The sequence below is a fragment of the Haliaeetus leucocephalus genome, unplaced genomic scaffold (genome assembly GCF_000737465.1).
Source record: "Haliaeetus leucocephalus isolate CR32 unplaced genomic scaffold, Haliaeetus_leucocephalus-4.0 Scaffold395, whole genome shotgun sequence".
NCBI lineage: Eukaryota > Metazoa > Chordata > Aves > Accipitriformes > Accipitridae > Haliaeetus > Haliaeetus leucocephalus.
The window spans coordinates 1,632,238-1,658,371 of NW_010972831.1; the positions used below are offsets into that span (position 1 = coordinate 1,632,238).

Sequence of the window (26,134 nt, forward strand, 5' to 3'; positions counted from 1 at the left end):
CACAGCGCTGTAGAGACTGCGGCACGGGTAGTAGAGCATCTGTGTCAGAGCACCTTTAAAGAAGGCTTGGAGAGGAGCAGAACTGGAGAGATGCGGAGAGCAGCAAGTGCTGCTGGGGTCTGGGTGACCCCTTCCAGCTGGTTTTTAGCTTGTCCAACACTTGAGGCAAATGCTTACTGCTGTGCGGTAGCGATGAGGTTAGAGTAGACCTGATGGGAACGAAGGCAGAGATGACTAACAGTCTGGTGTAGAAGCTGAGGAACATGAAGAGGAGGAGAGACGCTTTGGGGTTAGGGTTGAGGACGCTATGAGTGAAACCCGAACTCCGTTTCTGGAGAGAAGTCAGAGCGCATCCCTGCATACCCAGCGTGGTGCCACTGTCACCGGTGGTGTGGACCCAGCGCGGGTGCTGCTCATCGGGGCTTGTGAAGGCATTCTTCAGCCCTGTATGCATGTGGTTTTGAGGAGGGTGGAAAGAGGGAATAAATAATGCTGGAAGGTGAAAACTGCCTTTTGGAACAAATAGGCAATGCTTCATTATTTTCCTGAGTGAGAGGAAAAGCTTGTTAAATACAGACCTTTGGCTTTAAGGTCTTTATAGCTCTGGAAAGTCTCCCGTTCTTTGCATTTTCTAAAAAGTTTTGAATTCAAGGTGTAGAAGAAAAGACAGGCATAATTGTGTTGGCTCTGGGTCTGCACTTGTAGTGCATTTGTTGCTGGTGTAGATACTTGTGCGGCTGGTTTATGTTGATAGTAGCTCATTTTGAAAAGCCAGTACTAGCTTTCCTCTCTTGCAAGATTTTTTGATAGGCTTTCCCTACGTTTGTGGTAGCGGCTGGTGTTATTGTGAACAGACAAAGCCACAAAAAACTTTTTTTTATGTTTTCCTTTTATTTTTTTTTTAAAAGCCTGTTGGTTAGGGTACCTTACTGATAGCTACATATCAGCACCTCTGGTTTTGTTCTCCCTTTGCTTTATGCGGTGGCCACCACACGTTGACTCACTGTCCAAAAGCATTGCATAGAGCACAAAATTTGTTCCAGTTAAAGCTTGTTTAAAAACTTACTTGGAGTCGAATTACTTCAGTACGCGGAAATAAAATGTGTTTATTGAAATTTCCTAACTAACTCTGTGTGTGAAAGGTAGTTGCATCAGTTTGCCAAATGGCAAAATGCTTCTTAAGGAAGGTGTTTTGTTTAATGCTTATGGGTTTTGGTTTTATTTTTTTTTTTCCCCCCAGAAGTGTAAAATGCAAGTATTCTGGTCTCTGCTTTGTTATTTGTTCGTCATTCACTGCTGATTTGTAAAGCAAGGGAACTGTGGTTCTTGAGGTGTTGCACTCTCATTGAACTGTCTGATCTTTCCTTTTGCTTGTGTTAAAAAGGGACTTTACAGCGAGGCATACACGATCTCATTTTACAGAAAAGAAACTTCTTCCATTGTTGCATTTTTACAATATGTTTTACCTTTCTGAGTGCTTTCAGATTGGAATCGGTGCTTGCTTTTTGCAGTCAAAATAGACATTAACAAAAATTCCCAGTGTCAGCTTTGTGGTTACTTCCCTGGTCATAATCTAGAGCTTTATGAAGTGAGCATGTCTTATTTGTTTTTCCAGAGAAACACATCAAGCTTGCAAAGCAGTTTATAATTTCTGAAATATTTCTGAAATACATATGCAATCAGTACGTAGGCTTCTGAACAGCTGAAAACTATGGGGGTTTTAAGATTCAAGGGTAGACTGTCTAATATATCAGTTAGGGAAAATGTAAAATTTTCCCAAGACGAGTAGCCTGTGCATATGCCGAGTTGTGCCAGACACTTCTACATTGGTGTCATCGTTGCACCAAGAAATTTTCCTTTAACAGGAAATTAAAACTTGCAAGACGCTACGTTTAGAGGTTTGATAGATCTGACAAATGCAATCCTGAGAGAGGATGAAAACAAAAATGAGACTACTGAAAACTCCTTTCAGTAGCAGATTATCATGTAGACTGGGTAACTGATTGAAGTGATGATAAAGGGAAATACCTTACATACACAGAAACAAGATTTCAGGGGAAATGGTTACTACTACATTTACTGGTAGAAAACTCCCAATCTACGTGCAGTTGTGATTTGTGTCTATCTTTGTAGTAAGTAAAACGAGGTTTATGGTGAAAATGTGCCATTAACATCTGCAGCCAAGCTTAAGGCTTTTGAAGGCATAGCCTAGGCATTGTGTCCATGACTAGAAGTCTACCAGAAAAAAATCAGCCTTAAAGTTGTGATATATGTTTCTTGCTCCAGTGTAAGAGCTTTGTGGTAAACACAGCAGGGATTAAGCATTTTAAAATGGGAGAATAACAAAATCTTGGGATATAGTTACATTGCAGTACTTGCAGATGATTATTACAGCTTTTTATAACTTTTTCCATGTGAAACCTAGGAATACTGGTTCTAAGCAGAGACTGAATACTAGTTATGATAGATTATGTTAGAGGAGCTTTTGTGGGGATTGGAATGCTGAAGTGTCTTCGTTTCTTGGGTCCTGAAATACCTGTGTCAGGGCAGTGGCCATAGCTGTTAGAAATGGGTGTCTGAGGTGCAGGATCATCCACGGTGAGTGTTAGGGCAGAGGAGGGTATCAGTGAGAGCTCGACGTATGAATGGGTTTGGCTAGAGCATGGGGAAACACTGGTTTGTATTATTTATTCCATTCACACTACTTTGAATGAGAAGGAAGCACGGCTATGGAGAAGTGTAGTGAGTGTCTGTCCCTAACCCCGTCGTGTTTGGGCAGCTTTGCTCAGGGCCCATCTCTTGCTGCTGGAAGGGGATGGGGACCTGCACAGTCTCTGCCTCTGTCACACCTTTTCAGACCAGAGGTGATGAGTCTAATTTTGCTGTTGTCTCTCTTCCCTCCTGGTGACAGAGCTATATCACAGAGTCATATACACCTTTCCCACCATCACGCTCGCAAATTCACATTCCCTTTGTATCCTTTTTGCTTATCCCCTGTTTCTTTCTGCAATGTCCATAAAGCAGAGGGTGCTCTTCTTGCCCTGGCTTTGCTTTTCACACAAATTCTTTTTAGTCCAGTTTCAGTCACATAAGCAGAGCAGCGCAGGAGTGTGCAGCCTCGGCACCGTGGGGTTCTCTTTGCTTTTACAGTTTGATTTTCTTCCACCTTCTGGATGGGGGAACAGAGACTTCATAAATATCCAAGAAAGCCCAACTTCTTTCTAGAATCATTTTCCCAAGTGAGTAGTTTTTTGAGACCCCGTGGGACTCAACTTTGAGACATGCCAGCCAGCCGCTCGCAGGGCTCAGGTTTGAAGCTGGTTTGAAGCTTGCTGTTGTAAAAAGGGAAGGAGGACTCCAGTGTGCTAAACCATCCCTGTCAAGAGTGGTGCAGACCTGCTGGCTAGGTGATTATCAAGGTATGCATCTTGTAGAGAAAGACTTGTCAGCCGTAAAAGAAAACAACCTTGAAACTCGCCTTCAGTGAAGCTGGAGTTTCGTAATTACTTGGGGTCACCCTAATTGCAGGTTGGTGCTGAAAAAGGGGATTCCACCAGCCCCCCCTTGCTCCAGCTGTGTTTTCCCACCTCCCTTTTGTAATGATGCAACACCTTGTAGCTGCAGAGGGGGCCTGAATAGGGAACTGATTCAGTGCAACAAAAATTAGGAGGGGAAAGGTGGGATGTGTTTTTAGCAGGCTTGCTTTCCTGTTGTGGCCCCCTGCGCAGCCATGCCATCACGGTCTGTGGCACAGGGGTGACAGAGGCAGAATGAAGAGGGACGGCTTCTGGGGAGCCTAAAAGAGGCTGGAAATACTTGCATTAAAGGAAGATAAGTTCACTTCAAGTTGATTGTTGTTACGGTGGACAGCAGATCGACCCTCCTAGTTTTAGAGTTGGTTTTTTGTTGGGTTTTTTTTTATACTTGTGGTTTAACCCCAGCCAGCAACTAAGCCCCACACAGCTGCTCACTCACTCCCTTCCAGTTGGATGGGGAGAGAATCAGAAGAGTAAAAGTGAGAATACTCGTGGGTTGAGATAAAGGCAGTTTAATAGGTAAAGCAAAAGCCACATGCAAGTAAAGCAAACCAAGGAATTAATTCACCACTTCCCATCGGCCGAGGGTGTTCAGCCATCTCCAGGAAAGCAGGGCTCCATCACGTGTAATGGTGACTTGGGAAGACAAAATGTCATCACTCCGAAGGTCTCCCCTTCCTCCTTTCCCCAGCTTTGTATACTGGCATGACATCATATGGTCTGGGGTATCCCTTTGGTCAGTTTGGGTCAGCTGTCCTGGCTGTGTCCCCTCCCAAATTCTTGTGCCCCCCTGCAGCCTCCTCACTGGTGCCGTGGGGTGAGGAGCAGAAAAGGCCTTGGCTCTGTGTGAGCACTGCTGTTATCAATACTGTTTCCAGCACCAATCCAAAACATAGCGCTATACCAGCTACTATGAAGAAACCAGCACAATATTGCATGAAAGAAACCTTTTAATGTTTGTTTTCTGAGACTTGCTTTTAATGACTCCAGCACTTAAGACTCTCCTCTCTTCCCACTGCCTCCCTCCCACCCCCAATAAATTTGTTGAAATGGGTCAAGGTAGAAACCCTGGAGAGAGTTCTTTAGTTATCTACGGCTTAAGCAGTGTGAACTGTGCCTGCCCTAAATTGATGGGACTTGGGGGCAAGGGGAAAGATAATGGTCTTGCTTGTTCTCTCTTAAAATGTGCTCCAAGTAGTGACTCACTTTTTGCGCAGGGACGATTGAATGGTGGCTATTTTTGGCCAGAAAGTTTATTACCCAGTGTTGAATCAGTGGAACTAAAGCTTCCAGGCTTTGAATCCTTTCTGTAGTCAGGTCACCATTGCAACACCTTTGAGCCCTGGTTTCTGTTTGCTTTTCATTGGAACCTTTTTGATTTCAAAGGTGTGGAGAATGATACTGAGACATGATCTCCTGTATTTGTTACACTGTAAAGGACTCCCCAGTATGCTTCTTTCTGTACAGTATTACATCTCCTTTTACTTAATATTTACTTAGAGAGTGGTTGCAAAGCTTGGGAAGCATGTATACCTTTGAGTGTTATACAGTATTCAGGTTTGAAATCTCCAAGTTAATACTACTTACTCCTTAATACATGCTTGCTTGCAGAAATAATGCTTTGGCCATGTTGAATTTTTACAAAAATTGGGGTATCTCATGAGATTAAGTCACAAAAGTATGAAAAATCTGCTGTTAATAATGCTTGTGGGTTGTAATGCTATATAGTTTATTAGGTTTAAATAAATGAAACTTGGATTGTACACTCTTGAGATCAAATAAGGAAGAAAAAAACCAGTGATTTTTCAAATAGTTTTGATTTGGGGCTTATTAACTATGACATAGCTTGAAGATTTAGTATCTTGTATACAGGGGCTAGATATCTACTGTTCCTCAGCTGGAGTTGCATCTTACTGTATCTGCTGTTCATAAATACTAGGCAAGATCTTGAGCTTGTGGGCTTCAGCCCACAGTGTCAAAACAGTTCAGTGTAGTTGCATGCTGGCATTTCTTCTTGGTGATGTCTGTACCTGAGATGTCATATAAGGAAAAGTTTTTCAGTGAGAAATTACCAAACCTGTCCCAGAAGGAATTTTGAAAGTAATGTGAAGGTGCCCTTAGTAAATGCATCGTAGCAGTGGTTATCAATCAAGCAGTGAGGGCAAGAAGGTTATTCTTCACTTGCCACCTGACACTTCTCTTCATAATAGCACAAAATATGAAATTTTTTTTTTAATTAGTTCTGTTTCTTTCTTGTCTCTAAACTTGGAAGTACAGGTCTTTAAAAGTCTACTTTTTCATATGTAAAGTTGCTTTGTAGCACTCTATATTGTAAAACAAAACATTTGATTCCTTGGTCTACTGAAATTCCATCTTACTTCATGATTTGTGTTTTCTTTGCTTTGCTTTAAATGTGTGCTTCCTTTTTAAATATAGTTTTCCAAGTTGCTGGCCGTACCAGATTGTTTATATTTTTTAAAAGCCTTCTGCTTAGCCGTTATATTGCTCTTTATAGTACTGCTTAACCACATTGGTTTCTGTTGCTCTTTTTTCTTGCATAAACTTAGCTGGGATGAATTTCAAATGTGGTTTATCCAACTGTTAAGTATTTCCCACTTTTCTGCAATAGATTTCACATATGTTACAGAATTCCAAACCAAGATCTGGTGGACATATTGCCATTTTTTTCTTCAAAGTCAGAAATAGAGGGGTTTTTAAGCATTGCAGTGACAATATTTAGGTCACTGGCTGCAGCATGCTGCCTAGCTTCAAATCCATTTGTCATATTTAGCTTATTTCCAAGGATTAAGATAACCACAGTCCATATATTTATTAGGGAGAAAAAAAAAGTATCTTAGTTTTGTGGTAATAAACCTAAAGGCGGGGGGGGGGAAGTATTGATCCTTTTGAGTTGGAAACTGCAGAAGGCACTTTTTTGGTTTTTTTTCTCCCCTCCAGAGGTCAAACTGTGGAGTCATGTAAAACACATGTACGTCCATCCAGTCATTCAAAGTTACAGAATTTAACCATTCATAATGTAACTAAGAATTTGGAATCAGGCTTTTCCACAGAGTATCTAGTAAAAAAATCAGGAGCTGACTTACCTTTTAGTTTTTATCTGCTAGTCCTGTACTTTTTTAAAACTTGCAGAACAGGGATTTTAGCAGGTGTCATGTAGGAACCTGCTGTCTGTTGCTATTTCCAACACCTCTGCAAAAATAGGAAGAGGCAAATCTTTTGTTTTCTGATTCTGTTTCCCCATACCGGGTGCCCGGTTCCATTGGGAAGTATATATGACCCAATGCACGGTAAAGTTTTTATGCTAACCATCTAGTAGTAACCAAATCTGCTTTACTTTTACCGTGTTTTTTGTGTGTGGTGGTATCAAGAGATGACTTGGTCAGTGACTTGACCACCTACTGGGGATCTGGAATTAGACCCAACAGGAGGTCCCAGGCTTGTTTTTTTGGTCTGGTCCATTACAGGTTGTTGAGTTATGAACAAATGCCAGTGGCGCGGCAGGTTTTCTGGTGGAGAATATTGGGTTGTTTGCACACACATCAGAGGCATGTTGGCAGAGTGATGTGATGAAGATAGCCACAGAGGAGACCTGCTTTATGTCTTGGTCTAGCATGTTGTTCTCACTTTTCATGAACTTCTTTCTCATAGCCAGGTTTTTCTTCTTTCAAATTAATAAGGGGGGGAAACAGTGCCAAATGCCTTTTATGAATTTTTGGTTATAACTGCAAGTGACTTGGGGAGTGATGTACATAGCTGAGTTGAGGATTTGGCCTTTATTTTTTTCATGTTACATGGAAATACTGCAGAAAAGGAATAAACTGACATGGAAGATTGAGTATTATTGGTTTATGTGCTGATAAGTGACCCATTCAATCTATTATGGTGACACTTGGAAGCAGAGCACTGAGTAAAGAAACTGGGATGGGGATAACACTCTTGGAGGAAGCTGGGCAACAGTCTGTAGGCTAAGCCTGTACTTCAGTCTAGTAGAGACTGTTGGAAGATAATATGGTACTCATCAGATGATTAAAAATAGATATGTTTTGGGGAGGAAAAGGAGATACCTGCTAATAATTTTAGAGGAATAGATTCCAATAGCAGGAAAAGATAATTTTGTATTCAAATAAGGGAAGACTTAAATGGAAAAAGAGCATTGCAGTGGCGGTATAGAATTATATACAGTATGTAATTTGAAATTAAGACTGACTGAAGCATAACCAGTCTAGGCTGAAGTATAAGGTTAACCAGTACTTGAGTTAATCAGAATTTTTTTTCATAGAGTAACTAAAAAAGGGAAAATCCAGTATCTTTAAAAACCAGGCAGGTGAAAATAAACCTGGCTTGAACATGTCTGACACCTGTAATCTTCACTGGATTTGGGAAATTATTAGGAGGTGTGTATTGCATGCCACTGCTGCTATATCCTATGTAAAGTTGTGGTAAAACTGTGAATGCTTTTGAGAAAAATGGTGATATTTTGGTTGCAAGATGGCATCAAAAAAGTTGTAGAACTTCATTTGGTTACTCAGGAGGTTCAATTTCTGGAAGCTTGGTGCTTTGTTCTGTAGTGCTGTAGTCCAGCCATCTCGATATTCCAAATGACATGATGTACCTATGAGCTTTTATGTTTATTTCTGTGAGAAACAGAGCTCTGACTGTAGTTCCTTTTTTTTTGTTGTTGTTTTGTTTTTCTTGACAGAGAGAGCTCGATGCCACAGCAACAATATTGGCTAACCGGCAAGATGAAAGTGAGCAGTCTAGGAAAAAACTTATTGAGCAAAGTCGCGAGTTCAAGAAAAACACTCCAGAGGTAAGGAGAAAAGCTATTTCAGTCTGTTGAGTTTATTGCAGTAGTATATGGTATTAGGCCTATGCAACGGGTTTTTTTTTTCCCCTAATGGTTTGTTTCCATAATTTTCTTGTATGTATTGCTAAGTCCACCATCTGAACTAAGACCGCTTACCTTTGATGGCTTTCTCATCAGGCGGCTTTTGCATTCTGTAAATAATGAAATATGAATTGATGTTTTTAGAGGAAGTATGAGCATTAGCCTTCAAATAGGCTTGCTCTAAATTTTGTAATAGTGTAAAACCTGGAGAATTGCAAAAAACCTTCTTCTTCGCTAATCCAAACTCTCTTAGCACTTGGATGTAGAAAGTGACATTTTGCTGCCTAAATAAATCTATATCAAGGGCATAACTTCAAAGATGCTCATTTTTCCATCAAAAATCAAATTAAATTTTGCTGTTGATTTCACTGGAAGTGCAACAAGGTCAGTGCTGAGCTCTTTAGAAAACTCCACTTGGAGGACGTGCATCGCAGGCAGCAGGTGGTGTGTAAAAGGTGTCAGGACCGATGCTAGGCAAACTTTGGAAAGGTGAATATTGTGTGTAGGAAGCTGGGACTATTTAAACTCTTCCATGCTCATGTTAGCATGTGCAGTGTGTGTCTGTGTACATGTATGCATAGTTAAATCGAAAATGCGTATAAACCCATTTTGTTAACTAATGAATGCATAGCAATGTGTAGGGCTTGTTTGTTTGTTTTGTGTTTTTTTTCCCCCGATGATTGCCAGCAATCTGTTCATCTAGGAATGTTCCAGGGTTTCAAAGCCTGTTCTGGATAACCGATACATAAGCATTGGTTCCTTCGAAGTATATTCTTGGGAGAGAAGCAGCAGGCAGCTTTTCTAACCCTTACTGCTGCTTCTAAAGCAGCAGATGCTGCTTTGCTTCCTCTTGGTACAGAGGGAGAGATGCTGGAGGGTCTGACCCAGAGAGAGGAAAGAGAATGTTGGAGCAGGAGTGACTTATGGGAAAGGGGGAGTGATTAACTGATGCCCTGAGGAGGCTTTATGGGGCAGAAACCAGTTCTCTGAAGAAGAGAAAACTTGGCGACTGGAGCTCTGAAGGACAGAACTTTTAAAAACGAGCGAAAGAATATGGAGAGTGAGTGCAGTAGCTCTGAGAGGGTGAGGAATGAGTTGATTCCCTTTGCAGGAGTGGGCAAACTATTGGGAAGCAGAAGAGGAAGGAGAGAAGTGAAAAAATGTGGAGGGTATAGGAAACTGTACAAAATCCAGAAAATATATAGACTTCTGGGGCCACATCTTCAAATTGTTTGCTAGAAGCTTAAGTTAATTCTACAAGAATTGAGTTTCCTGCTGCCTGCCTTTTTTTCCTATAAGGAAAATGACAGATTCTTCAGAATGTGGCTATAGCTGCCAGCTCCTAGCTGATAGCATATTTACAGTTGTGTTTCAGGATGATTTCTTTAGGCCAATTTTATTTTTATGGAGCAGAAGGTTACTGTGGGGAGAAACAAAAAAAACCAAACCAAAAAAAAACAACCAACCAACACTGCACTTTTTAAGTACATTGTGAGAGGGCCTTGGTAACTCAGCGGGAGTTGGATGCACAGAGGAAAATTATATACTCTGTGTAGTTACTTCAAGAGATATAGTGGCAAACGATATGCAGTTAGTTCTTCCCAGTGAGCAAGATAGGAAAGTTAAATTATTTGATGGTAAGGCTTTAAATATAATTTTACAAAATATAATTCTGTAGCCTCTATTCTCTTCCAAAATATTATATGGAAGGTGTTTTATTCGTTTAGGGACTAGGTTCAAAATAATGGCTCTGAACATCCCTAGTGTTTGGGGAAATTTGGATCTCTGCTAGATTCTACATCCTCATCTTTTGTCCTGGGACTCCTATGAAACCACATTCCTTTATAAGCTTGGGTGGATTTTTTTATATTCTTTCTTTCTCTGTCTTCTCTGCTGTGATGCTCTTTCTGCAGCTTTTTTTCTGAATAGCAACAGAACCTAACTCCTCTTCTACTTTCTCTGACAGAATTAAAGAATGGAAATGGGATCAAAGAATTTGAAGAAAGTATCCGAACTGTAATAATAGCCAGCTGTACCAGACTTGATACGCAGTTATTGCTCCCAGAGGCATGGAGGCAGTAGCTCAGATGTCGAAGGTCTGATAGGGCCACCCTCTCCTGTCCCAGTGCTTGGTGTGGCAGGCGTGGGTGTGTCAGAGACAAAAACCGAGTGGCGCAGTGTCCAGCTGTCCTTCTTGGAAAACTTCACTGCTATTCCTCTTCACACAGACATTTAAGCTTGTGCACTGTGTGTTCCCCTTCAGCTGTTTTCTGCACTCCCCCAAAAGAAGGGAAGTCTATGAATACTTTTCAAAGCTGAGACAGTTTTGGAAAACAGTTGAAAATTAGAAGGGAGGATTATTAACTACTGGACCTGAATTTTTCCAAAACTGCAACTTTGTCTGAAAAATCTACTCAATACAGTGAAAACATCCTGGAGGTGGACAGGAAACACACAGTGAGCCACTGGCATTTCCAGACTGATACATTTATGTTACTAAAACATCAAACATCCTCTTTTTAAAAACAAAAGAGGTCTGTCGTAGAAAACCAGCTTGCATGCAGAACCGTTCTTCAGATAAATAACCCAGCATACAGCTTAATTTAAATTTCCACAATGAAGTAGCAACTTTCTTGGTATAGAAAAAAACCCAAACCACAAAGATGGAATTGTTAAATGTGACAGTTTGTTTCAGAAATCTACTTTCCATTTTCTTTTTCATTCTGCATGCATCCCTGTCAGTGCAGAAGTGGTTTAGCCTGTTCCAGCACCTCTTTTCTTCTGCTGTAGCCAGTCTCACCATAAATAAGGAGGCAAGTGTCGATTGTCTTGACTTTCCTGTCCATTGGTGTCTGGGATGTCCTCTAGACTTTCCATAATGTCTGCTTGAAAGCAATCTCCTATGTAGCAGAAAAGGATTTGAAAAATTACTAATGAAGTTGAGGATACTTCTGTTTCTTCTTTCTTTAAAAAATGTGACAGATCTGTTTGGGTCATTTCTGCCTTCCTTGCAAATTATCAGATTGCTGCAAAAGAAATAGAATATTTTCATGTTTATAGGAATGACTCTAGGGCTTTTGGTATTTAAAAATGTTAAAATACTGTTTCTGACTTGGCATACTGGGAGATGACTCTGGGAAGAAGTATCTCATGTTTGGGAGCCTTATGAGAACAGAAAGTTCGGTGGTGGTTGTTACCTGCAGAAACTTTTAGAAAGGATTCTTAATTCATGTTATTGCAAAAATACTTTTTACCTCTTCACAGCTTTTAAGAGGTCATATCAGACCTGCTGCTTATAGATGTTTTGGGGTATTTTCAGTCTCAATTTGTTTCATCCTGAGCAGCTAGTCTGGAAGGCTGAGAGTGGTCAGGAGATTACTTGAAACATCAATTTTACATGACTGTTACTTGGAGGACATCTTGAAATATATCATGTGAATTGCCACCCTGCATCAGATGGTTATTTTCTTACAGTGATAATTCCTGAACTATTGTGACTAACTGTGATACTTTTGGGGTATTTTAACCTCTGTGAAGTTCTTGGTCTAATTCATCATGTCCTCATATGCCGATTCTGGTGTGAATAAGCAAATGTTTGAATGACCAGCTTTGAGAATTTATTTTTATTTTCAGTCTCTAAATAATTTCAGTTGCATAGGTTAATACTTTTTGGCACAAAGGGAAGTTACTTCCTAATGTTGATAACTTTGCCTTCGTTTCTACCCAGATTCCTAGTTGAGTAACTACTTTTTGCTTACCTGTTTCCATTTTAAACATTGAAAAGCTCATCTGAAACTTCCAGTGGTGCATATGTCTAAGCTAGTCAACAAAAGTAGTGAAAAATATCAGAAAACAAATAACTGAGTAAGCCTAGACTTTGTAAATAAGTAATACATAATTGTTAAATACTCATGGAGAGGGAAGACAATAATACTTAAGCCTGTTTAACCCATAACTCTCCATTGCTTTCCTTTATGATTCAGCCATGTAAACTAGATAATGCTGAGCTATGCTGGTTATTACCAGTCTCACCTGAAACATGGGTCACTAAACTGGGCACAAGAGAAAAGACCAGCCTGAGAGGCCTGGGCCAGCTGCTCTTGGGAAGTAAAATACTAATGTGAGTTTTCTAATGTGAGAGCATGAGCTCTGCAAAATCAGGCAAATGGGAGGCACCTGCATAAAGCATATATTTGGATATAAGAGCTTGCCCTGTGAGCTTGTTACTTTGGTTGCTGTTTTTTTTTCCCTGATGGTAAGTTGAACCGATGATTCCTCACTGCTCTTGCCCTTTACTATTTCTAGGTTGCAAATGTACTCTGTTGGTGAGATTTAGAAAGTCAAGATTACCTTTGAATGCTCAAATTGACATCTGTATTTTGTAAAGCAGATTAAAGATTGGATTCGCAGAGTCATGGAAGGACATGGGAGGACCTTTATAAATAGACATAGGCAGCATAAGTATTTCTCCAATAAATAGCTTTAAAATGCCCTGGAAAATGGAATATTGGAAGGTGCCAGAAAACAAACTAAATGAGCATATGAATAGCATATCTTAACACCGACAGAATGGACGTGGCAGCCTGCTGACCCCAAGCACTTTTATAAATCAGTGCTGCAGCGTGACAGCGACGTTGCCACTGAGGAGCATCCAGTGCTGCGCTGTTGTGTGTACTCCTGTGAGCTCGCGCGCGCGCCTGTGTTAACAGAAGTTGCTACAGCCACTTTCAGTGCATTTACACTGTGGGTATCATTTTGCACCATCAGTTCTGCGCTGCCTTCGCTGATCTCTAATCAGTGACGTTTATCTGCCTGGCTTTCGGTGTTGCCCCCGTTACCTGAACTATCACCATCGTCCCCGTCCTACTCAGTTATGTTTCTGCAGTGCCACTGCTGCAAAAGGGAAAGGAAGATGAGTCTGTAGAATTTTTTGTTACAAAAGTAATAGTTTTATTCATGAGGTTGCATACTAGGGTGATGCATGTTTTTAAGATCCATGTTTTTTTACAAAAATACCTTTGTAATTGCAAGTCATAACTAACTAAAGGAAGTGAACACAGTTATTATGCAAGGGCTCAATTTTTCAAAATTTAAAATTCATAAATTCTTAGTTCCACTGTTTCTGGATCATTCTATTGAATTATCCAGTCTCTACAGCAAAAGATAATCAAATTAAGCTTAAAAAAATAAATTAATTCTGCTGGTTAGATTAGCTCTTAAAATGAGAGGGGTATCTTACTAATTGTTGGTTGTGAATTGTGCTTGATTCCTAATGACTTTGCACAGTCAACTTTGGTCTAGCCTGTGTAACTAAATGAAAATAATAACATGCCTAGAAAAACTACTGAAAATATACAGTCTGTTTGAAAATAGTTGATGCTCTCAGTGTCTGTGTACATAGGGGTGAATACTGATTTGCTGCCATCTAGAGCTGGGTTGTTCTACCTTTTTTTTTTTTTTTTTGCCCTTTGCCCCCCTTTCCCCCCCCCCCCCCCCCCCCCCCTCCATTTTTTAATTTACTTTCCCTGTGTGCCTGAGAGTACATAGTGTGTGGATCTTCCTTCCTGCCCTTCACCAGGAACATACAGGAATCCTGTTAATTTAGTGGCCTGAATATGGAAGAACATACATGACATTTTTATGTAAAAATTAGCTAGCATAATACAACTAAGTGCAGTCAATACAATTTGTAAATAGTAAATGTCTCAGTGCATGGTAGGGAATAAAAAGAAATACCACCTTTCTATATATTTCCTGACTTAAAAATTATTTCAGGAAAAAGATGAGGAAGAAAAACGCTGCTTAAGTTCTCCCTTCTTTCTCTTTCCCATGACTTTGAAAAGGAGAGAATAAGAGATTTTTGTGAAGAAGAAATGAATTTGCTGTGAAGCAGCTTATTCAAAAAGAATTTTTTCTGTTAATTTGTATGACTCGAATGCAATTATCAATATTTAATTCTATTATAAAATTGTTTTGTATTTTTAAGATTCTTCATATATTTAAAACATTAGCAGAATGTTAAATACATAGGATACTCTCCTTATTGAATTAAAAGATCACCATTTCCTTCCGTAAAAACCAGAATTATAAGAACAGAGAAGTATGACTTACCTTGCAGGTTTGGAACTGAGATGAATGCCTCTCTTTTAAGATGATGATATTTGGGTGCCATGGCCTCCCTTTCAATGTTTTTATTGAATATTACCATTTTTTGAAGAGGTTCTGTTTGGAAGGTAAATTATGTTTATGATAATTTGTACTACATGGGCTTGTTCTTTCAAAAGCTAAATGAAGAAGTATATTATTATTATGTGACTTTTTGCACAAAAATAATATAATATAGCCCCATGTCTTAATATGTAATCTAAAAACTAGTATTGTGGAGTCAGTTAGGTTAAATCAGATCTAACCTTATCCTGGAGGTCCCTTATTCATGAGTTCTCAATAATTTTGTTGTCATTATTTAATACATATTTGCCTTTAGCATGTTCTAATTGTAATAGGAAAAACATCAGTGTTTCTGACATGCTTTTCTGTATTATGATCTCTTGCTGCCTTTTCACTTTATTGGAAGTGAGGGAACAATAAAAGAATTATAATTCACAGTTGTGTTTTTCTAGGATTCTCATAAAACTGACCTCCATTTTTCTGCACGTTGACCGTTCTCAACACTATAATTACTAGATATTATTAATTTTTTTTTTAAATTGTCTTTATCACCCACAAAAAGCTAAGCCAGAATCTCTGGCAGATGGCATCTCCCCTGCTGTTTGCTGTGCACACAGTACTTAGTAATCGCAGTGATTCTTGCTATAGCTCAGTGCATTGAGGAACAGCAAATCCAAGCCGGGAACAAACCTTTTTAACATGTAAGCCTTTATCTGGTGTACCTGCCTAATTTTTCTGTGTTGCAATATAGTTGTGAATATTCCCCCTAATCCCCCTAAACACTGGGTCAGTTTGTTGATTGAACTGGTGTCCTGGGTTCAGTAAAACTTCAATTGTGGTTTGTTTTCCAAAAGCAAGCAATTTTTGCTTTTCTCAGCAGGGAAAAGGTGGCAGCAAAGGCTGTAGGTGGGTAGCAGACTGTTGAGTTGCAGAATCTGTAGAACTTATTTTGAGATAACTGGACTTGAGAAGGTCCTTTTACAAAATGAGTCCATATTTTGGGGATTATTGGTATGTAGGATTTCATGGATAACTGTGTAGCTGTACAACAGCATTTGTAAAGGTCTGAAATCTAGGAAAATAATTCCCTTGACCTGCAGAAGTAATGGTGGTGCATTGTATGTTACTAGGCAGAGAAGTTTAATTTGAAGCATTTTGCTGAAACCACATGATCTAGGACACTATGAGTTACTGTCTCTGTCTCCATTTGCTTTAAAAATATCCTTAAATCAATTTTCTACAACACATTTACCTCAAAAGTCTTTTTATAAATCTGAAAATATATGGGTGATTACTATTCAAAAGTTCCAAAAATATTCAAGAGGGAGACACACCTGATTCAACTGAACACGTTAGAGTAGCTGAAGAAATTAATTACTCTGAAGTCACTTGCTCTTAGTAATTTAGATTTATTTTATTTAAGCATTTTTCTGGTTAAACATGCTTGACAGCTGAAGAATGCATTTTTCTTCTAGCAACATCAGTTGCAGGTATTAGAGTTCAGTAATGTCAAGGGTGCTGTATTTTCCATTGCAGAAAAGGAGAATAGGGGATATTTTTGGTATTACTGAAGTTTACAAAGGGACATACTTGTAAGCAAATACTTACAGATCAATCTCTCTTGTTAAACATTCAATGCTACTATGAATTTCTCCTGTCACTAGAAATGAAACAATGAAAAGCAAATTGTTTTTCTTAAGTTGTACTTGCGTTTGCTTAAACTTTTCACTGTTGACCCATTTGGAAGCTGGCCAGAGCAAGTGACTGGGGTAGGGGGAAGATTGGGGTGTGGAGATCTAAGAGGAGAACATTTTCAAGGTTAGAACTTGAAGGAAAGAACTTGATCTTACAGGGCATTTATCATCCTTCCTCCTGAAGAACAGCTGTAGTTTAAATAAATGTGCATTAAGACTAGTAACATGATTTACCGAATGCATCATAGACTGTTTTTTAAGGGAAAATATTTCAATTTATTTAGATTAAATAGCTGAGATGTTTCTCACTATGCTACCGACAATTAACAGCCATTCTTAGGTTCTGTGTTATGTTTCTGAAAGGTAAGTGTAAAACTGGAAATTTACATATAGATCACACAGAGATAAGACTGAGTATTCTCAAAGCAAGTCTGAAGTTCATTGCTTTAAGCTCTTTGAACAATAGTTTGACTTATTTTCAAGATTCAATTTATAAAAATAACAGGCAAGCAAGATACCTGCTCTTCCTTCCTGTGTGTATTTACCAAAAGAAGAAATAATTAAACATCTTCAATTAGTACTTTTCCTTTTTACTTTGTGAACAAATATGCTGTAAACCTACTTCAGTTCATCGGCTGGACCACCTCAAAGTCATTCAGGTGTAATTAAAGGAACATGTTTTTCTCATTAAAATTATTATGTTGTCATGAATAACTCTTTTAATAATAGTTACCAGTTACAAGAGATTCTTTTCATTGCTCTGACTTTGGATAAGTGAGAAGTTGGATCTGCTTGAAACAAGAGCAGAAACGATTAATATGTTGAGTGAAAATGCTCACAAACAAAACGACTAGGTTACAGATTATAGCTGTAAGCTTTTCTATTAAAAAACCAAAACCAAATAGCCCAACTTTCTGCAGTACTGCTCTTTTATGGTCAATTTTGGATGGAGTCTTGAGGTAAATTTTTAGGGGGAGAAATGTTTGGAAAATGCTCTTGAAACTTATTTTCTTCCAGAAATTTTGAGAATGTTTTACTTGCTTAAAACAAAAAACACCAAAAAAAACAAAAAAGAAAGCTTCCTGGTAACCATTTTTAAGTAAATTAAATGACATATGAGAATTAGAGGAGTTGAGAGTCATTTTTATTTTAGAATTCTTTTTGCATTAACACATCTGCAGTGTTGATGAATATATGGAAAAATGAAATTGTGCTTCTATCCTGCCGTGTCTCCAATGTGAGAATAAATCAACTTTTTTTCCTTTTAAAATGTCTGGCCTTGTAATTTATGTTTGCATAACCCATTACTAAATTCATAGTAGGTGTTTTAGTTGGCAGGCACAATTCCAGGGATTTGGTGAACCTATTTTAATACTGAGCTTTTGTTACTGTTCATAATTATGTGTAGAAATATATGTATTTTCTTAATTATAAAAACTAGCTTGCTTTAGCTTTGGATTTCCTCTTACTTCCTCAACACAAATTGTGCTTTAAAGCTTTGAAAGAATTAGTGCTTTTTAGACTTGAAAAAAAGAAATGGGTTTACTAGGTTGTTTTTTTCCATTTTTGAAAAAACAAAACTAAACCACCAAAAAAGTAATAAAGTACAAAAAGTAAAGTTGTGATGCATTCCTGGTGCTATTTATAATTTTTGAAGATTCTTTTATTTTATAGTCAAGTTGTAAATACTTAGGCCAGCATCAAGACAGTATGCAAATAAAAGAAGTTTTATTAATAACCATTATCTGGACCCTGGTAATAAATATGTATGACTCACACAGGAATAAACCCACCCAATAAATATAAAAGCCATACAAAACCATTAACAATTTTTAATGGACTTGCAGATGGAATAATTTAATGCAACTGTAGTTACTCAGGTTCCAACTCCTGTAACTATTTCTCATCTGCTTGAAAGCTTTCATCTGAAATACATTGCTACCATTCATGATTCCACCTTGTCTCTGTTTAAAACCATAAAACTGTGGTTTCACAATTTTTGAAGCACTAATGCTTATTTATGGCTATATTTCTGCATTTTTTAAGTACAAAGGTGGTTATTTATCTATTGAACATACACTGACTTTTTAAAAAAAAGTTTTTATCGGAAGCAGCAGCACTAGACCGGTGTTCAGCAGTAAAGATGGGGCTGACTGGTCCACTGAGTTGGAAATTAGCTTTATGTGTGCGCTTTGCTGATCTTGGATGCTTACCCTAACATAGGAGTTATACACGGGCCAGTGTCTACAGCAGATTACACAGTTGGAGGATCAGTTCATTATTACTCTTAAAGATTAAGGCTGTTAAGGACCAGCAGGAGCACATGCCCTTCTGCCTAAAAATGGTTTCCTACCTTTTCTTGTGATTCTCTGAAGTACAGGAGGCAATGAAAAATCTCAGCTGCTTCACTTCATAAATAAAAGCAGTCCGGTTTGTTGAATTGGCTAACGTAGATCCACCAGCATTGCATCTTGTAAAAACTTCTACTGTGGTTTTCTGTGTGTTTTGTTTCCTACTGGGTAAATAACCGTGCTTTGAAGTATTATGAAGTGTTTGTCAGGTTTGTCAGTTAGTTTGTCTGACCACGGGGCGGGCATCGGGGACCTTTTAATGGGCAGGATATCACAAAAGAAATTCTTGTGTATAGGCTGAATGCTGATAAATGAGCTGTTCCGTGAGAAGAGGGATGTGTAAATATTCTGGAGTTTTAAAAGCTCATTTTAAACCGAAGCTTTCATTTAGTGCAAGACAGTGCTGGGAGTGCTTTTTTAAAAATGCCCGAATGTGTTAAGAGTTCTCAGTCCTGTTTGTCAGAAGCGATTTGAGCACTGAAGAGCTGAACTCTAACGCACTTTCAGTGCACTTTAGGGCATGTCTACACCTGCAGTGTTGCTTTGCTAAGTCTGCTGGTATGACCATGGGTTTCAAATGCGGCTTAATGTGTTCCCCGGCTGCTACCCTTGGCCGTCAGAAGCATGCGGCTTCCTTTCAAGCTGGCTGGCTGAGCACGGCTTCGGGAACCGTGCTGTAGTGCAAGTTCGAAATGCCAGATCTCTGAAGGCTTAATCAGACAAATTAACCTGTTGCCGATTATCCTCTTTGCTTCTAACTCCTGCTGATGAGCAGCTGAAGAACTGGAGCGGGCATGTAAGAAGCACTAGGTTTGCGGTGAAAACAAGAAGCTGGAGGTGGGCTTGGGGCTGCAATCGCCTGCATCACCTTGGCAGGAGCCAGGTTACCCTGCATCGCTGCAGTGCCCATCAGAATACCAAAATCGTCTGACCGTCTTGAAACACTATCCATTGCTCCCTGTGCAAGCTTTGCAGAGCTTTCCTGGGCTAGGCAGTGCTCAGCTGGAGGAACTCAGATCAGATTTGCACATCTCTTTGGCACTCTGTAGCAATCCACTCTTGCTTTCTAGCAAAAATCAGCTGTGCAGTTGGTTCTTGTGAGCGGACAAAGGTCTCGATGACAGGCAGTGTGTGGGGGCAGTTCCTGGGCCGCGTCTATGAGAAGCAAAGGAAGAAAAATGCTCAGATTCTTGAAATACAATTCTCTTCTATGTTAGAGATACAGACAAAACACGTTTCTAGCTAAAAAGGAAGAACAGACAACAGTAAAAGTTAATTCTGTTTTGGCACAATTTCTCTCCTTGCTGTTCTGTTCTTCTCCTCGTGCTGTGCCCTCAGCGGGGACGTTTCACGGCGCAGAGCAGCTGGTGTCCCGCGTGAGCAGGGTCCATCAGCAGCCTGACTGCAGACTTGACGGGAGGGGATGCTGATGAGATCAGTAATATTATCAATCATGTGAGTGCTGAAACTTGGCTTAAAATCAAGAGTTGAATGCGGACAACAGCACACTGCAGCTGTGCTGCACTCCCCAAGTGCGATATGCATTTAAACCATGCCATCTTACTGCAAACAACACATATTACTGCCTAGAGCGCACTTGGTTCATGCACGCAGTTAAAATAAGGGCAATAATAAAGAAATGAAGTGCTGCTTTGTTGGGAAAGGGAAGACATTCTTAATGAAAAAAAAAAAAGTTGGGTAACTGGTTGAAGTAGTTCTTCAATTAATGCTTGATAAAGCAATAAGCCAGTTTAAAATGTACTTTCAGTTACAGGAAAAGGCATATATTAAGCTCACCTGTTGAGAGGATTATCTCTGCTAAACACATTCATTTTAGATGAGACCAAAATAGATCCTTAAAAAATTAACACTGAAGTAGGTTTACAGCCGATAGAGAGATTTCCTTCAGACCTGTTTTGTGGTATGCTCATCTGCTTTTTCTGGAATTTTAAGCATTGAAGGAATGAAGTCAAAGCTGCTGCTTGTCTTTGAAATGGATGCCTCTTTGATAAGCCTCTGATCTCTGTACCCAGAGTTGTAGCAGCAGATTCAAACACTGATTGTAAAATTGGGAGACTAAAATGTAGCCGCGACAGCTTCAAACACTCTGTCTCTCTGTCAGATTCAATGCACAGGACATTGCCAGGAGTTAAAACGATGCAAAATTAAAGTAGCCTACTAAATTTACCTGCCATGGAGAATCCACAAAAGAGCTGCCACTTCTAATCCTCAAATTCGTTTCAAATTATTATTTTTTCAAATTGGACTCCCTGATCTCTTCAGCTCAAGCTGTTGTACAGATTTGAAAAGCTGTCTCTTCTTGTCAGATCACTGGTTTAATAATAATAATATTTTACGTTTATATAGTCCTTTTCATCCCACAGCTTCCTAAAGTGCTTTACAAGCTTTATATATACAAAATCGTGCAACTACCTCTTGGGTGGCTGGTGCTAGTCAGCCAGAGAAGTGGCTGGCAGCTTGTTACCCTCGCCTTCCTTGTTCACTTAAAAGCACTGGGGAAAAGTAAAAGACACGGAGATGATCCCAGTTCATCCCAAGGGGATGGTGCCTTCATCTCCTGCGCCTGGGAGCTAGAACCAGTGCAGGGGTGTTCTGTCCACCCCAAAACTGGGGATATAGTAAAGAAAAGCCATCATTACGGTCTTGCAACCCAGTGCTAGTTTTGTTTTGTGATTATTTTTTTATTTCAGCACACTCGTAGTCTGAAAAATACTTCAGTCTCTGAAATTTGGGGGACGAAGAGGAGTAACTTCGCATGACTGCTTTCAAAAATGTACAGACGAAAAAGCAGATACCTTGAATGTAAAGCAGTTATTTAAAAAAAGAATCCAAACCTCTAACCGAATATTCTTAGTCATCTGTTTTTGGTGGAGACTGGATGGACAGCTAGCTCTAACCTGTCAGTAAATGCATTGCAATGGTTTCTTTAAACTTCCAGAAGCTGGGGATGATGGTACAGAATAGATTTTTGTCAAATTAGTTCTAACTCTTGAGGTAATCATTTCTGGGAGAAAAGAGGTATTGAAGTGGGATGTGGACTGCTCGTTAGTGGAAGAGGCACAAATGAGTTGAGCCACTCTGCATTGGTTTCTGAAGGAAAAAAGGGCAAGAACATGTTGATGGAGGTTTAGACACTATTGATATCATGAGACCAGTTTTCTGTAATGATTGATGTAGCTTTTTTTTTTTCTTCTGTTAGTACTTCTTGTTACATTTTTGTTTGGCTTCAAGTTTGCCCTTTTCAATATTGCTAATGCTGAAAGGCAGCTATATTTAAAAAAAAAAAAAATCAGGCTCCATTGTTCCTAAACTTAAGAGCCACTGGCACATCTGAAGAATATGCGGCTGTGATGTGTTCGTCTGCAATTTGGATCATGTCTAACCTCATAACTTTTAAAAATTATCCTGAATGTTGTGTTCTAGATATCATTAGAGACCATTTACTGTGTCCAGATTCACATCAAATGATCTTGCCTTCTTCCTTACCTACCGTTTGGGGGCGCAGGGGGTGCTGAAGAGGAAGACTCCTCTTCTGTGTGAAGGGAAGGGGTTTTACTTCAGTTGTTCTTGAGAGCCAGGAAGAGGGAAAGACAGACACCCAGATGTGGCCTCAGAGGCCTTAAAAATGTGGAAAAAAAAGAAAGTGTACATCCATAGACGCTAATGCTAATGGACACTTATCCTGTCTCTGGCTGTAAATTATTGAGATCCTACTTCCACCTGGTAATGCAACTTAATCAGAACCAGTTTTACTGCTTTGACCCCATAGGGAACCTTCTAATTTCATGTTTTTACATTTTGTCTAGTCACTGTACTGGGAATCTTCATATCCAGCCTCCTGGTTTCATTTTGAAGAGACACGCTGTTATATTTACCTAAAAAACTAGTATCAGAAGGCTACAATTCAGTGCCGTAGCTTTTTCCCCGCAGTCCTTCAGCTGATGGTCAGTTGACAGGATACAACTTGCACAGTAGTTTGCAGTCCTGCACTCTGTTCAGGACCTGGAGTGATTGAAAGCATCCCTATGCCATGACTTCTGGAGCAAAATCCCCCAAGGCAGACTACTGCTGAAGGCTGTCCTGTGCAGAGGACCTCTTTCTATGACTCCTGTGTCTTGCAGCCTTTTCAAGTTACAGCTTTTGCTTTTATGTCTCTGTAAATGAGATGCCTGTGACGTTGCACATTGCCTCCTCGCAGCCTTAGCACTAGGTTTGGGTTTTTTTTCAGTCTCCCCATGGGCAACAACAGCTTTGTAGTCAGGAAGAAACACAGAAAGCAGCTCTACCAGTTCCTTTACATGCATGCAAGTAAGTTGAAGGTCAGTTACTGGGACTGTCCAAATGCACGACTGTGGCACAGCATCTTATAGCTCCTGGTGGAGGATTTTTATGAGGCTGTGCAAGGTGGCATAGCATGAAAGCTTGCCTTACCTATCCAAACGCTGCCTCGGCCAGGGGGAGGTGCGCACTTCTGTTATTCCATTAAGGACAGTCACTAATTTTGTACTACGCCAGCTCGAAGAGAACTTTTACCTTGATGTAGTACAGATGACAAGAGGAGGTGTTTCCACACCAGGTAGAGGCTGAAGGGTTGATGCTGCTGTAGGTCAACATCCTTTCTGCTGTTGAACTAAAAGACACAAAGTCTGTCTGCAGTTTCCAAAGAGATTATTCCACTGTCATGTTTAAATTCGGCGTTGGAAGGAGCCAGTGCGCAACAGCATGTTCGTGGTGATAACCTGAGAAGATTGGCGCTATGGTGTGTTCTTTACCCATGCTGACCGCGAGGTGAACAGGGCTGATACATCTTTCAGTTCAGTAACTACTGAATCTTTATTCTCTTAGCCTAGTCTGTAGGTTTCTTAAAGGGATTACACTCTGAAGCCTGGGACTTAAAGCTAGTTTTAATGAGTTTGGTGAGCCTGTGTAGCAGACTTTCATAGAAGCCTGTCTGTCTAAATAGCATTTTTAATAGCAATTCCCTCTGCTCAGGAGATTAGCAAGCTTAATGCTTTGAGGGTTTCTTCCCCACTGGATGGTGGCACATAAAGACAAGCTGTACTGAACAGTAATAGTCTTTGCCAAAAAATGAGTATCTTTAGACTTAAAGTTGCAGTTAGTGTTAGAGCTGTCTTTGTTCTTTGTCAGCATTGAGGTGTGAAGAGTTGAGTGTGTAAACTAAGTGCTGTTGGATGCTCAGCTGCATCTCTCTAGGCTTTTACCCTAAAGTTCCTCATCACTGTCTTTTGTGGAGGATACTACTTGCTTATCTCCCATAAGTGATAATTTGCTCAACTCCCCCCCAGCCTTCAAGATGACTTATTAAAGAAAGTAATCTGTGAGTTTGTATTGTATACTTAAATTTCTGTTGAAATTCTTTAACTGTGAGCTAGTGAAAAGGCACTCAAATGCTCTGTGTATGTGTGTATATTTGTGTATATATATTTATGTATATGTACACACATAAAAGTAGTTCTGCTTATAGATGAAACTGGTAACGGTGTCTTAGAGCAAGTATGCTACATTATCTCTCCAATGGACATGCTTTTCCAGTAAATTCTGTGTCTCAACAATAGTGTTAGCATGTTTTTAGATATGTGAATACATGTAAAATAAGTCTTAGAAAATAGCATCTGATAAGAAATTTTTTACATGAGCAGTAACTGGGTAAAATAGGTAAGTGTAGATAGTATGTTTTATAGGGTATTTGACTCTTAAAACCTATTGCTGGTCCAAAATTAAATATTGCTGTTCTGTTTTCCAAATCAGTGTAATGTTTGAGAAGGAAAAAAGATTTCTGTGTTCCCCCTTTTTTTTTATTTTTCTTGATAAAAACCAAAAGAGGTGCAACATGTTTTGCATGTGAGCTTTTGAAATGTTAAAAATATTTTGGGGAGATGGATTAGTTGGCAAAGTGCCTGTTGTTGAACTGCTGTTCAGAAACAAAAGCAGCTTTAGGTCGGTATGAGTGTTTTGTTATCCTTTGTTAAATCTGATCATACATTCATTTTTGTGACCTTAGAAAAGGGATTGTCTTGTCACGGACCTGGGATGAAAAAGTTTGATAACTTTTCCAAAAGTCCCTATTATTATGATGATGATCATCACATACCAAGTTCTCTCACACACTCAGTTTCTTTTTTTTTTTAAATATCTGCATGCTTCAGAATACAGTTAAGAGAGGAAGTTGGTATTTTGGGAGAGTCAGAGGCATCATTGTCTGTTTGCTGCACTTACTCCTTTAAGTTACACAACCTTTTTAGAACGTAGCCTTTTTAAATGCACCACTACTTTATGCCTGTACATGTGATGCTATACAGTGTGGAGGGGAGAGGAACTTGGAAAAATGTAAGACAACATTTTAACACTTAAAAATTGTCTATTCTCATTAATAGTTCTTCTATTGTTTGTATTATTTTCAATTCTATGAAAGAGGGCAAAAAAGTGGTTTATTTTCCCTGTCGATACAAGTAAATGCTAAATGCTTAGATATGGCATCATCTGCAGCACTTAAGGATAAACAGATACTTAAGTGCTAATAGCATCTCTAGGTTTCTCTCTTCTTTTAGCATGATGGTTTGAAGGAAGAGAAAATGGCTCACAAGTCCTGACTCGTTGCTGCCAAATAGGAAAGTCTATAATTGAAACTTTGGCATTAGTTGCATGTCCCTTTCGTAAGTATTTGCTTTTTATCTTGCAGAATTAAAAAAATTGGAAGTGAAATACAATCAGGTATAAATAATGTTGTATAAAATCTTATTGCCAAATCTGCACTGTTAAGAAATAAAGTATTTTTACTGAAACTAATAATTTAGTTTTACCAATGTACTGACTTTCTTGTTCTCAGAGTAGGAAAATTGGCAATTAGTATTCCAGTAACCTAGTCTTATGGAAAGATTTACCTGTTGTCAGATACATAATAATTTATATATTATATCAAACCTAATGTGTTCCATGCTTTGATATTCTTCAATCTGATCTTTTAAAATTTGTGCCAGGAATCAGAATTTAATGTTGTAATTAATTAAAGTCCAGAACATTCAACAGCTACATTTGTTGACCATAGAAGATAATAAAGGGATAACTAGTAAATATGTTGTACTTGAAACATCCTAGGTTTTAATTCAATTATTGAAGACCCTTGGACACAATAATATTGAAGTGTCTATTAGTAAAACTTGCACGTTTTCTCTTGTGTTGACAGTTTCTAAAAGCTAAAAGATTGGCTTCTAAATGTCAGTGAAACATGATTTCCAAATGGCAAGTAGATATATTTGTGGCTATTATGCTGGTGCTCCCACTTTCTCCCCTTTCTTATTTAGGAGCAAATCCTGTGTTTGTAGTATAGATTTTGTACAGTGATGTACCATCACAAGTGATGCCAACAGCAGAATGCTATTTTTTTAATAAAAGATTGAGTAAAAAGAACCTTGGTGGTTGGTCTTCAGTGCATTC

The 26,134-nt window shown here is 39.1% G+C and overlaps 1 protein-coding gene across 1 annotated transcript in view; it reads left to right on the plus strand.

Moving 5' to 3' along the window:
* The first annotated feature begins 307 nt into the window (after positions 1 to 307).
* The window catches only part of CUX1 (cut-like homeobox 1), a 204,359-nt gene continuing 178,532 nt past the window's right edge, over positions 308 to 26,134 (plus strand). The window contains exons 1-2 of the mRNA XM_010573901.1: positions 308 to 454; positions 8,257 to 8,367. Of these exons, the coding sequence (XP_010572203.1) occupies positions 308 to 454; positions 8,257 to 8,367 (258 nt within the window). The remainder of the gene's footprint in view (positions 455 to 8,256; positions 8,368 to 26,134) is intronic.